The 12,929-nt window shown below is 44.0% G+C and overlaps 1 protein-coding gene across 2 annotated transcripts in view; it reads right to left on the reverse strand.

The window, feature by feature from the left end:
- Positions 1-12,929, reverse strand: part of cfap206 (cilia and flagella associated protein 206) — a 70,794-nt gene that overhangs the window by 21,347 nt on the left and 36,518 nt on the right. For both annotated transcript variants that reach the window (XM_068026646.1, XM_068026647.1), the window contains exon 7: positions 5,079-5,293. In XM_068026646.1, coding sequence (XP_067882747.1) covers positions 5,079-5,293 — 215 coding nt within the window. The remainder of the gene's footprint in view (positions 1-5,078; positions 5,294-12,929) is intronic.

Below are 12,929 nucleotides of genomic sequence, written 5' to 3' on the forward strand. Positions count from 1 at the left end.
GCCATACTGGACCTGCTGTTGGGAAATGAGCCGGGCCAGGTGGTTGACGTTTCAGTAGGGGACTACTTTGGGAATAGTGATCACAATTCCGTAAGTTTTAGAATACTCATGGACAAAGACGAGAGTGGTCCTAAAGGAAGAGTGCTAAATTGGGGGAAGGCCAACTATACCAAAATTCGGCAGGAGCTGGGGAATGTAGATTGGGAGCAGCTGTTTGAAGGTAAATCCACTTTTGATATGTGGGAGGCTTTTAAAGAGAGGTTGATTAGCATGCAGGAGAGACATGTTCCTGTGAAAATGAGGGGTAGAAATGGCAAGATTAGGGAACCATGGATGACAGGTGAAATTGTGAGACTAGCTAAGAGGAAAAAGGAAGCACACATAAGGTCTAGGCGGCTGAAGAAAGACGAAGCTTTGAAAGAATATCGGGATTGTAGGCGCAATCTGAAACGAGGAATTAAGAGGGCTAAAAGGGGTCATGAAATATCTTTAGCAAACAGGGTTAAGGAAAATCCCAAAGCCTTTTATTCATATATAAGGAGCAAGAGGGTAACTAGAGAAAGGATTGGCCCACTCAAGGACAAAGGAGGAAAGTTATGCGTGGAGTCAGAGAAAATGGGTGAGATTCTAAACGAGTACTTTGCATCGGTATTCACCGAGGAGAGGGACATGACGGATGTTGAGGTTAGGAACAGATGTTTGATTACTCTAGGTCAGGTCGGCATAAGGAGGGAGGAAGTGTTGGGTATTCTAAAAGGCATTAAGGTGTCCAAGTCCCCAGGTCCGGATGGGATCTATCCCAGGTTACTGTGGGAAGCGAGAGAGGAAATAGTTGGGGCCTTAACAGATATATTTGCAACATCCTTAAACACGGGTGAGGTCCCAGAGGACTGGAGAATTGCTAATGTTGTCCCCTTGCTTAAGAAGGGTAGCAGGGAAAATCCAGATAATTATAGACCGGTGAGCTTGACGTCAGTGGTAGGGAAGCTGCTGGAGAAGATACTGAGGGATAGGGTCTATTCCCATCTGGAAGAAAATGGGCTTATCAGTGATAGGCAACATGGTTTTGTGCAGGGAAGGTCATGTCTTACCAACTTAATAGAATTCTTTGAGGAAGTGACAAAGTTGATTGATGAGGGAAGGGCTGTAGATGTCATATACATGGACTTCAGTAAGGCGTTTGATAAGGTTCCCCATGGTAGGCTGATGGAGAAAGTGAAGGCGCATGGGGTCCAAGGTGTACTAGCTAGATGGATAAAGAACTGGCTGGGCAACAGGAGACAGAGAGTAGCAGTGGAAGGGAGTTTCTCAAAATGGAGACGTGTGACCAGTGGTGTTCCACAGGGATCCGTGCTGGGACCACTGTTGTTTGTGATATACATAAATGATTTGGAGGAAAGTATAGGTGGTCTGATTAGCAAGTTTGCAGACGACACTAAGATTGGTGGAGTAGCAGATACTGAAGGGGACTGTCAGAGAATACAGCAGAATATAGATAGACTGGAGAGTTGGGCAGAGAAATGGCAGATGGAGTTCAATCAGGGCAAATGCGAGGTGATGCATTTTGGAAGATCCAATTCAAGAGTGAAGTATACAGTAAATGGAAAAGTCCTGGGGAAAATTGATGTACAGAGAGATTTGGGTGTTCAGGTCCATTGTTCCCTGAAGGTGGCAACGCAGGTCAATAGAGTGGTCAAGAAGGCATACGGCATGCTTTCCTTCATCGGACGGGGTATCGAGTACAAGAGTTGGCAGGTCATGTTACAGTTGTATAGGACTTTGGTTCGGCCACATTTGGAATACTGCGTGCAGTTCTGGTCGCCACATTACGAAAAAGATGTGGATGCTTTGGAGAGGGTGCAGAGGAGGTTCACCAGGATGTTGCCTGGTATGGAGGGCGCTAGCTGTGAAGAGAGGTTGAGTAGATTAGGATTATTTTCATTAGAAAGACGGAGGTTGAGGGGGGACCTGATTGAGGTGTACAAAATCATGAGAGATATAGACAGGGTGGATAGCAAGAAGCTTTTTCCCAGAGTGGGGGATTCAATTACAAGGGGACACGAGTTCAAAGTGAAAGGGGAAAAGTTTAGGGGGGATATGCGTGGAAAGTTCTTTACACAGAGGGTGGTGGGTGCCTGGAACGCATTACCAGCGGAGGTGGTAGACGCGGGCACGATAGCGTCTTTTAAGATGTATCTAGACAGATACATGAATGGGCTGGAAGTAAAGAGATACAGACCCTTAGAAAATAGGCGACAGGTTTAGATAGAGGATTTGGATCGGCATAGGCTTGGAGGGCCGAAGGGCCTGTTCCTGTGCTGTAATTTTCTTTGTTCTTTGTTCTATACTACGGCGTTTCAAGTGCTCATCGAAATACTTCTTAAATGTTGTGAGGGTTCCTGCCTCTACCACCTCTTCAGGCAGTGTGTTCCAGATTCCAACCACACTCTGGGTGAAAAATCTTTTCCTCAAATCCACTCTAAACCTCCTGCACCTTACCTTAAATCTATGCCACCTGGTTATTGACCCCTCCGCTAAGGGAAAAAGTTTCTTCCTATCTAACCTATCAATGCCCCTCATAATTTTGTATACCTCAATCATATCTCCCCTCAGCCTTCTCTGCTCTTCGGAAAACAACCCTAGCCCTTTCAGTCTCTCTTCATAGCAGAAATGCCTCAGTCCAGGCAACATCCTGGTCAATCTCCTCTGCACCCTCTCCAGGGCAATCACATCCTTCCTATAGTGTGGTGCCTAGAACTGTACACAGTACTCCAGCTGTGGTCTAACTAGTGTTTTACACAACTCCAGCATAACCTCCCTGCTCTTATATTCTATGCCTTGGCTAATAAAGGCAAATATCCCATATGCTTTCCTAACCACCTTGCGTACCTGTGCTGCTGCCTTCAGTGATCTATGGACAAGTACACCAAGGTCCCTCAGACCCTCTGTACTTCCTAGGGTCCTACCATCCATTGTATATTCCCTTGCCTTGTTAATCCTCCCAAAATGCCTCACCTCACACTTCTCAGGATTAAATTCCATTTGCCACTGCTCTGCCCATCTTACCAGCCCATCTATATCATCCTGTAATCTAAGGCTTTCCTCCTCACTATTTACAACACCACCAATTTTCATGTCATCTGCGAACTTACTGATCATACCTCCTATATTCACGTCTAAATCATTAATGTACACTACAAACAGCAAGGGTCCCAGCACCGATCCCTGCGGTACACCACTGGTCACAATGGTACCACATTCGCTGTCCTCCAGTCCTCTGGTACCTCTCCTGTGGCCAGAGACGATTTGAAAATTTGTGTCAGAGCCCCTGCAATCTCCTCCCTTGCCTCACATAACAGCCTGGGCCTGGGGATTTATCCACTTTTAAGCCCGCTAAAACTGCTAATACTTCCTCCCTTTCAATGTGTTGCAAGTGAATGGAACCATCGGTTTTGAACAGCAGGCAAGATTTTTCCCATACTTCCAGAAGATTGGACATGCATAAAATAGCTGACCAAACCTGAACAGCTTTCCCTGACTGCAGCTTGAGGATCCCTTTAAAGAATACTCAAAATAGTGGCCTATTATGGCTGCCATATGAGGGGTGGAACTAGATAGGAACATAGGAAATAGGAGCAGGAGAAGGCCATTTGGCCCCTCGAGCCCACTTCGCCATTCAACTAGATCATGGCTGATCTACCTCAACGTTCTTTTCCTGCACTATCCCCATCTCCCTTGATTATCTTTAATAGATAGGAGCTTAAGTGAGGAGAAAGTGCCAAATGAATTGGGGTAGAAACCACAGTGTAATTTGGTGATAAGGGGCACAGGAAATGGTGGAAAGTTTATTCAGGTGGGGAGGCTTTAATAAGGGGCAAGGTGTTGCCACCTGTGAGCTAGATTTTTGTCAAAACCATGATGCTTCGTGGAATCAGACAGAATAAGACTATAGTTGACAAGGACCTTGGGCACAAGCGACGGACATTTTGGAGGAAATGCAGGTGGGATGTTTTATTAAAAATAAAAAAAGTAAAAGATTTGAGGTTTAAAATTATTTAGAGTATACAGAAAACTGCCATTTTTGTTGCTTAGAGGAGAATAGTAAAAAAGAATAATTGGGAAATGGCACAGCAGAGTAAGCACATAAAGTTTTATAATTTCTTTATTTTTGGCTTAAATTGTATATTCATTTCCTTTAGTCCATCTCAACAGTGTTAGAGCGGGACCTCCCCTCACTCTGCCCCGACCCCGGCCCAGTTTCCTGGATCAAAGGTAATTATGCATTCATAGTGGATTCCCAGTCGGCAAGCAAGAGTCTGCCAGTGCCACATCTCTGCCAAGAGGTTCCCAGGCCTTTCACAGGTTCAAGAAAAGACTCTGCAGCAAGATATCCAACTCCAGTGGGAGGCTGCTGAAGCCATGAGACTTTTCAAAAGACTTCTGGTGAGAATACTGTTGAAACCTTTTATGGGTGGAATGGGTACAATTCCTGGAGTAGCCCAGAAACACACCCTACACAAACTCAGTCCCTTGATATGGGGAGGTGGGAGAACGAATTGTCCTTTCCACTTCCAGTGGAAAATGGCAACCAAGAAATAGGTTGGAATAGCAGGAAATTAATTTCTGTCCCAAATTTCAGCCATTGGCAGCAGTCCACCCACTTTTTGCTTGAGGCCCAGACCAGAATTTCCAGCCCAAAAGTTTTTCCAAAAGATACGATAGATCATTTTAGACAGAGAGAGGGAGACAGCGAGAAAGACAAAGAGAGAGAAAGAAAAAAACTTTGCATTGCTTTCCATTTAAAACTAAAAATATGAAAGTATATTTCTTCAGTTGCAACAGCAATAATATTTATTTGTTTATTTATTTAGAGATACAGCACTGAAACAGGCCCTTCGGCCCACCGAGTCTGTGCCGACCAACAACCACCCATTTATACTAACCCTACAGTAATCCCATATTTCCTACCTACACTAGGGGCAATTTACAACAGCCAATTTACCTATCACCTGCAAGTCTTTGGCAGTGGGAGGAAACCGGAGCACCCGGCGAAAACCCACATGGTCTTATTTTCCTACCATAATAATGCGTAGAAAGACCTCATGCTGCCTCACGTTGTATAAAGCCTCCTTCAGTTTATCATGCAACCCATCTTCCTCGTAGCATTGTTCACGACTTTTCTCCAGTCTCTCGATAATAGCTGTGTAGTGGTAGATTAGCTGTTGAGTGGCTTGTAGCTCAGACTCAACATTTTGTTTGGTTGCTGGTACAGCTTCATTTAGAATGGCAGGCACTGTGTTTGCAAATGTATTTCAATTACACAAAAGCAATGTCAGATAACCATAGGCAGTATTTAAAATACAGTAACGACTTGGAGGTAAATTACAGGCTAACCGAAATACCCAACGTTGAAGTTAAAACAGATGCAAGAGTCTTAGTGGACTCGCCACTCAACACATTGAACCATTGCACAGCAGAAATTAGAATTTTATAGCATGGAAGGAGGCCATTCAGCCTATCTGTTCTGGCTCTCTGAAAGAGCTATCAACAGTCTCATTCTTCCATCCTTTCACATTTTGTTTTTTCAAATATTTATTCATTTCCCTTTTATAATTTCTTATTGGTTTCTGTTTCGGATGGGAAATTCCATGTCCTAATAATTGTCTGTGTAAAAGTAGTTAAAAACTTCTTAACTTCTCCCTGAAGCACGACCACCATTTTGGTCTTGTTAACTCTTGGCATCCTATTTGACACTGAGCTGAGCTACAGATCCCATACCCTCTCTGTCACCAAGATCGCCTACTTCCACCTCCATGACTTTGCCTGTTTCCACCTCGGCTCAGAATATCTGTTGTTGAAACTCTCATCCATACCTTTATCACCTCTAGATTCAACCATTCCAATGCTCTCCTGGCCCACGTCCTACCTTGCACTGTCTGTAAACTTGAGCTCATCTAAAATTCTGCTGCCTGTATCCTAACTCACAGCAAGTTCCGTTCACTCATCACCCCTGTGCTCACTGACCTACACTGGCTCCCGGTAGGGCAACACCGCAATTTAAAAATTCTCATCCTTTTTACAAATTGCTCCAAGGCTTTGACGCTCCCCACCTCTATAACCTCCTCCAGCATTACAACCCTCCAAGATCTCAGTGCTCCTCCAATTCTGACCTCTTGCACATCCCTGATTTTCTTCGTTCCACCAATAGCAAACGTGTCTTCAGCTGCTTAGGCCCTTCCCTCCAGTATCCCTTCCTAAACCGCTCCAACTTTACTCCTTTAAGATGCTGTTTAAAACGTATCTCTTTGACCAAACCTTTATCCTAATATCTACTTATGTGGCTTTGCATCAAATTTTGATGGATAATGAATCTGTGAATTGTCTTAGGACATTTTATTTTACATTAAAGGTGCAATATAAATGCAAGTTGTTGCTGTGTACAGTTAAAGTTATTGTTTGTGTGTAAACTTAAATGTATGGTCATTCCAGTTATTTGCAAACCTGAAGATTTTTTTAAAAACCACTATGATTAACATATATGAGTTACAAGTTACACACAATGGTTGCAATTTACCACCCCTCTCCCGCCCTTCTGGGAGTGGGCTAGGAGGCGGGGGGGGGGGGGACATAAAATAGGGTGGGAGACCAGGGATGCTGTGCCCATCACTTACCCGTCCCTGCTGCTATTTTATCAGTGATGGGGAAGGTCGCAAACAGCCCGCCCACCCTTAGGCTAATTGAGGCCTTTAAGTGGCCAATTAATGAACACTTAAAGGCCTATTCCCGCCATTGCTGGTATTTTACCAGCGGCCGGCAGGCACTTCGGTACCTGAGGAGGCCACCTAGTAATACCTCGCAGCCTCCTTGCGGGCTGGGAGGTCGCCCTCCTGATTAGGCACCCTTTGCCCCACAGAGGGCCCCCCCCCCCCAGCAGCATGGGCCGCCCCGGTAAAACAACCCCCCTGACCCCTACCCTGTTCTCTGACCCACCCCCATCTGGCCGGTGCCCAGCCAATTGTTCTCGGCAAGACCTGACCCCCACATACCTCTTTGATTGGCAATGTCCATTATCTTCTTGTTGCTGGGTGCAGTACCAGCAGTGACCACTGCTCCCAGTGGCACTACTGGGACTGAGGAATTGCTGGCCCTCTGATTGGCCAGCAGCTCTTGGAAATGAGACTTCCTGCCTTAGAGGGGTGTAAGCCCTGACCGAGGCCAATTAAGGGCCTGAGCCACACAAAATAGGAGCGTGACTTTCAGGTCCAGCGGAGGTGGGCTCGCCCCCAACTTTCCAGCCGGTGGGTGGGGCCACCACCTCACTGTTAAATTCCAGCCAATAAATTTTTATTAGACAAAGGTATGAATGGATATATTGCAAAGGCGGGTAAATGGAACTGAGGTACAGAGTAACCATGTCCTAAGTGAAAGGCGGCACAGGATCGACAAGCTGAATGGACTAGAGCTCACTATTTTTGTTCTTTATTCATTTATGGGATGTGGGCATCACTGGAAAAGTCAGCATTTGTTGCCCATCCCTAACTGGCCTTAAGAAGGTGCTGGTGTGCTGCTTTCTTGAACCACTACAGTCTGCATGGTGAAAATATTCTCACATATCCCTTTCACATATAAGCAAGAAAACATTATTAGAGAAAATAATGGCACTAAAGACCCCAGGACCTGATGGTTTCCACCCGAGGGCTTTAAAGGAAGTAGCGGCGGAAATTTCAGATGCTTTTGGACTGGAGGGAGGTATACAATGGAGTTCCTCCGGGTACAGTGCTCGGATGACTACTGTTTTAGATATACCTCAATGACTTGGACTTGGAGGTACAGAGCAGAATTTCAAAAATTGCAGATGGCACAAAACTTGGAAGTGTAGTAAGCAGCGAGGAAGATAGTAACAGACTTCAAGGGGACATTGACAGGCTGGTGGAATGGGCAATCACATGGAAGATGGATTTCAGCGCAGTAAATTTAAAGTAATACATTTTGTTAGGGAGTATGAGGAGAGATAATGCAAGTTAAATGGTACAATTTTTAAAGGGGGTGCAAGTACAGAGAGATCTGGTGGTGTTTGTGGACAGATCTTTGAAGACAGCAAGAACGTTAACAAAGCAGCTAACAAAGCACATGGAATCCTGGGCTTTATAAATAGAGGCATAGAATATAAAATATTAGTTCAGCCTCAGCTGGAGTATAGGGCTGGATTTTGTGCAGGAGACGGGGATCCCCCGTCCAGAAGGCCCCGGCAAAGTGGGGGGGGGGGGAGTGGGCATTCATTCCAGGGGAAGGGGGGTTCCTGGGATGTGCAGTGGTTCCTGATGTCAGCCTATTCCCACCCCCCCCCTCCCCCCAGGAAGATCGGGAACGGCAATCCCGGCATCAGATTCCGTAGTGGCTGCTGCCGCTCCAATTCTCCGGCACCCCCCGCCACGGAATCCGACGTCGTGCTGGGAACAAAATCCAGCCCTATGTGTTCAATTCTAGGCACCACATTTTAGGCTTTGGGAAGATTACAGAAGAGATTTACAAGAATGGTTCCAGGAATGAGGAATGACAGTTGCATGGCTAGACTGGGGAAGCTGGGGTTATTCTCCTTACAGCAGAGAAGACTAAGAGGAGTTCTGACAATAGGTCATTGACCTGAAACATTAACTCTGTTTCTCTCTCCACAGATGCTGCCAGACCTGCTGAGTATTTGCAAATATAACTTCATTATTTAAGACAGGACAGAGCAAGGAACCAGGAACATATCGACCTGTTAGTCTAACATCTGCTGTGGGCAAGGTATTGGAATTTATAATTAAAGACAGAGTGACTAAGCACTTGGAGAAATTTAAGCTGATTAGAGACAGCCAACTTAGATTTGTAAAAGATAGGTCATACCTGATGAACATAATTGACTTTTTTTGAGAAAGTAACTGAAGTAGTAGATAGGGAAATGTCACTAGATGTCACTTATCAGGACTTCTAGTGGCATTCCATAAAGTTCTGCATAAGAAACTGTTAGCTAAAATGTAATTGAAGGCAAATTATTGGCTTGGTTAGGAGATTGGTTTAGGTGGCAAAAGACAGAGAATGGGTAATGGGTTTGTACTCAAATCGGAAGGAAGTGACGAGTGTCCCATAAGGTTCTGTGCTTCAACCTCAGTTATTCACTACATTTATTTGATAACACAATAGGAAATCATATTTGATGTTCAAATTTGCCGTTGACACAAGGATTGGCAGTAAAGTAATGCAGACGTGAGCATAAGATTACAAAAAACAGCCATTGATAGGCTAAGTGAGTGGGCAAAACTGTGCAGATGGATTTCCATGCTCGATGGATTTCAGTGTGAGCTCATCCATTTCAGACCAAAAAGTACAGATCTGAGTATTTTTTAAAAATAGTGAAAAGCTGGGAACAATGGGGGTCCAAAGATATTTAGGGGTCCATGTGCACAGATCGCTAAAATGGTACAAAAAATAATCATAAAAACTAATGGAATGTTAGCCTTTATTTTTTTCCAAAAATATACTTTATTCATAAAATTTGTTTAAAAAAATACATTATAAAGCAATTCAAATTGGACATTTCATAAAGTGCAATAAAGATCAGATCCTTTCAATGCAGAATGAGATGCCTCACAAGTCTTCCCATTCCAGTTTATATTTACACCATTCATTTTTGCCGGCCTTTATATAATTAGAGACCTAGAATATAATGGGGAGGAAGTTTTGCTCCAGCTATACAAAACCCTGCTAACACTACATCTGGAGTACTCTGTACAGTCCTAGGGACTGCACCATATTGGCCTTGGAAAGAGTGGAGTGCAGATTCACCAGAACATTACTGGGGCTCCAACAGTTATATTATGAGGAGAGATAACATAAAATAGGCTTGAATTTCCATGAATACAGAAGGTTTGTGATTGATTTGATTGAGGACTATGGGATTTTAAAAGGAATGATGGGCTAGATAGAGGGAAACTATATCTGCAGGTGGGGGAGTTTAGAACAAGGGGTCATAACCTTAAATTGGAGCCTGACTGTTCACGCAAAGGATGGTAAAGTGTAGAACTCATTCCCAAAAAAAGCAGATGCTAGTTCAATTCATAATTTAAAATCTGAGATTGATAGGTTTTGCTAGACAAGGGTATGAAAGATATGGAGCCAAGACAGTTGGATGGAATTAGGATGCAGATCAACCATGATCTCATTGAATGACAGAACAGGGTCAAGGGGCTGAATGGCTTACTCCTGTTCCTATGTTACTATCACTGGGCTCAGCTGAAGTAACAAAATATACAAATGGCAGCTTAATTGTGGGAAATTAGTAGTAAAAACAGCAGTGCCTGAAAATAATAGGATATATGTTGCTCCACACAATTCCAGCACAAAACCTCACGAGATACAAGTGTGGATCAGAGAATCAGGGATGGAAGTGAGCGCTCAAAATTTGTCAAGCCCCTGATTTTAATCATTTTGGCCGATTCTCCAAATCACTTACACATTGAGCGAGACCCTCTGTTAACAAGCCTCACTTTGAAATGTTTATCCTGGTATGCACAAGTGCTATTAACTAAAAGGTCTAAAATGGATTTGATCATGCATTTACTAAAAATGTCTTGGCTGCTGATGAAAAGTGTGCAATTAGAATGGCAGCGTGTAGGAGCACATTGGTAACATCGCATTAATTGCTCTATTGCTATTTTAACCTCTTGCACGCTCTATTCAGTTCAGGTAGGTAGGGTTAAAATTGAGGCTAATATCTCATCTTTCTTCTAGGCACCCTGCATCTTTCTGATCTAAACAGTGACTTTAGATCCAGGTTTCCATTTTCATCAATTTTATTATAATGTCCTCACCCCTCACCTCCTTAACTCTCACTTCACACAAGCACAAGTTTTGAATCATTAATGTGTTAATTGTTAACTAATTGTTGTAGTTGTTTATTTCTATTACTTGATTTTGATGATCTGTAACAGGATTCCACTGATACTTCCCTTTATGTCTTTCATTAATATGCCTGGTGGCGGTAGTGGCTCAGTTGGTAGCACTCTTGCCTCTGCGTCATAAGTCTGTACATTCAAGTCCCACTTCAGAGCCTCAAGCACAAATCTAGGCTGACACTGCAGTGCACTACTGAGGAAGTACTGCACTGCGGAGGTGCTGTCTTTCAGATGAGACCTTAAACCTAGGCCCAGCCCACTCTCTAAGGTGGACCTAAAAGATCCATGGCACTATTTCTAAGAAGAGAAGTGGAGTTATCCCTGGTGTCCTGGCCAATATTTATCCCTCAACCAACATCACAACAAAAAATGAACTGGTCATCATCACATTACTGTTTGTGGGACTTTGTTGTACGTAAATTGGATTGAACTTATGATTAAGAACTCCATTGTCAGCAGGTTTCGGAACCTGCCCTTTGGTTTTTCTGATCAACTCATATCCCTACGACTACCAATCCAGGAAAACCAGTTTGCCACCATTATCAGCATATATGCTTGTACCCTACTACCTGATATAGTAACCAAAGAAGGCGTCTACCGTGACCTGCACAACCTTCTATTTAAAGGTTGACTCCAAGAATAAGCTCATCTTACATGGAGATTTCATTGGCAAGGTGTCTTGGGCAGACATGGCATTAGCAACTGTAACGATAATGGTCAACTTTTGTTGGAATTCTGCACAGAGCATGAACTCAACATCACTAATTCTCTATTCCAGCAGAAAGCCAGATTTAAGACCACCTGGAGGTATCCACGCTCAAAGCACTGGCACCTCTTGGATTATATTCTGGTGGGCCAATGTAACATACAGGACGTACTACAAACCAGCGTTATGCCCAGTGGTGACTGTTACACCGACCACAGGCTGGTTTGAGCTAACGTTGTCTTCAGAATCAAACCATCACCCAAAAGGAAGGGCCTGCAAACAAGGAAAACTACAAGTCCATAGACTGTATGTACCAGATGCAAAAGCAGTTTTCCAGAGCAAGCTTGAAGACAGGCTCCACAGTGAACCAATTCCAGGCAGTGATATTAACCCAGCAGAGCAGTGGGAACAGTTGAAATCCTACAAGACACAACTGCAGAAGTGGTTGGCTTTTCAACCATAAGAAACCAAAATTGGTTTGATGAAAATGATATGAAGATTCAAGGTGAGTGTATTTAAATTTATTCATTTACATATGTAGATGCAGGACCCGTCACCCGGTGGTGGGGGGGCCACCACGGAGCCTTGCCGCCGCCAGGAGGATTGGGCCCAGCCCACCCAGCGGCCAGCTCCATGGCGGGCCTCTGCCCGGAACGATCTTCCAGCCTCCCCACCACAGAGCCCGACATCAGGAGCTCGGTAAAATCCAGCCCATTAACTCTGTTTCTCTCTCCACAGATGTTGCCAGACCTGCTGAGTATTTCTAGTACTCTGTTTTTATTTCAGATTTCCAGCAACTGCAGTATTTTGCTATTATTTACGTTTAATGTTACCTTTGACTTTCAGATTCTGACTGACCTTTTCTAGCATATTCTGATTGTAACAAACTTCCTTCGAATCACTAATATTTTTGATTTAAGATTTCACTAAAGCTGCTAATTTGAATTACTGCAGTGCATCTTGTAGATGGTACACATTGATGCTACCGTGCGCTAGTGGTGGAGGAAGTGAATGTTTAAGGCGATGGATAGGGTGCTGAACAAGCATGGATGCTGTCGAGTTTCATGAGTGTTGTTGAAGCTGCACCCACCCAGGCAAGTATTCCATCATGCTCCTGATTGGTACTTTATAGATGGGAGGGGAGTCATTCACTGCAGAATACCCAGCCTCTGACTTGCTGTTGTAGCTACAGTATTTATGTGGCTGGTCCAGTTAAGTTTTTGGTCAAAGGTGGCCCCCAGGAAGTTGATAGTGGAGGATTAGATGATGGTAATGCCATTGAATGGCAA

The sequence above is a fragment of the Heterodontus francisci genome, chromosome 3 (assembly GCF_036365525.1).
Source record: "Heterodontus francisci isolate sHetFra1 chromosome 3, sHetFra1.hap1, whole genome shotgun sequence".
In the NCBI taxonomy this organism is placed as follows: domain Eukaryota; kingdom Metazoa; phylum Chordata; class Chondrichthyes; order Heterodontiformes; family Heterodontidae; genus Heterodontus; species Heterodontus francisci.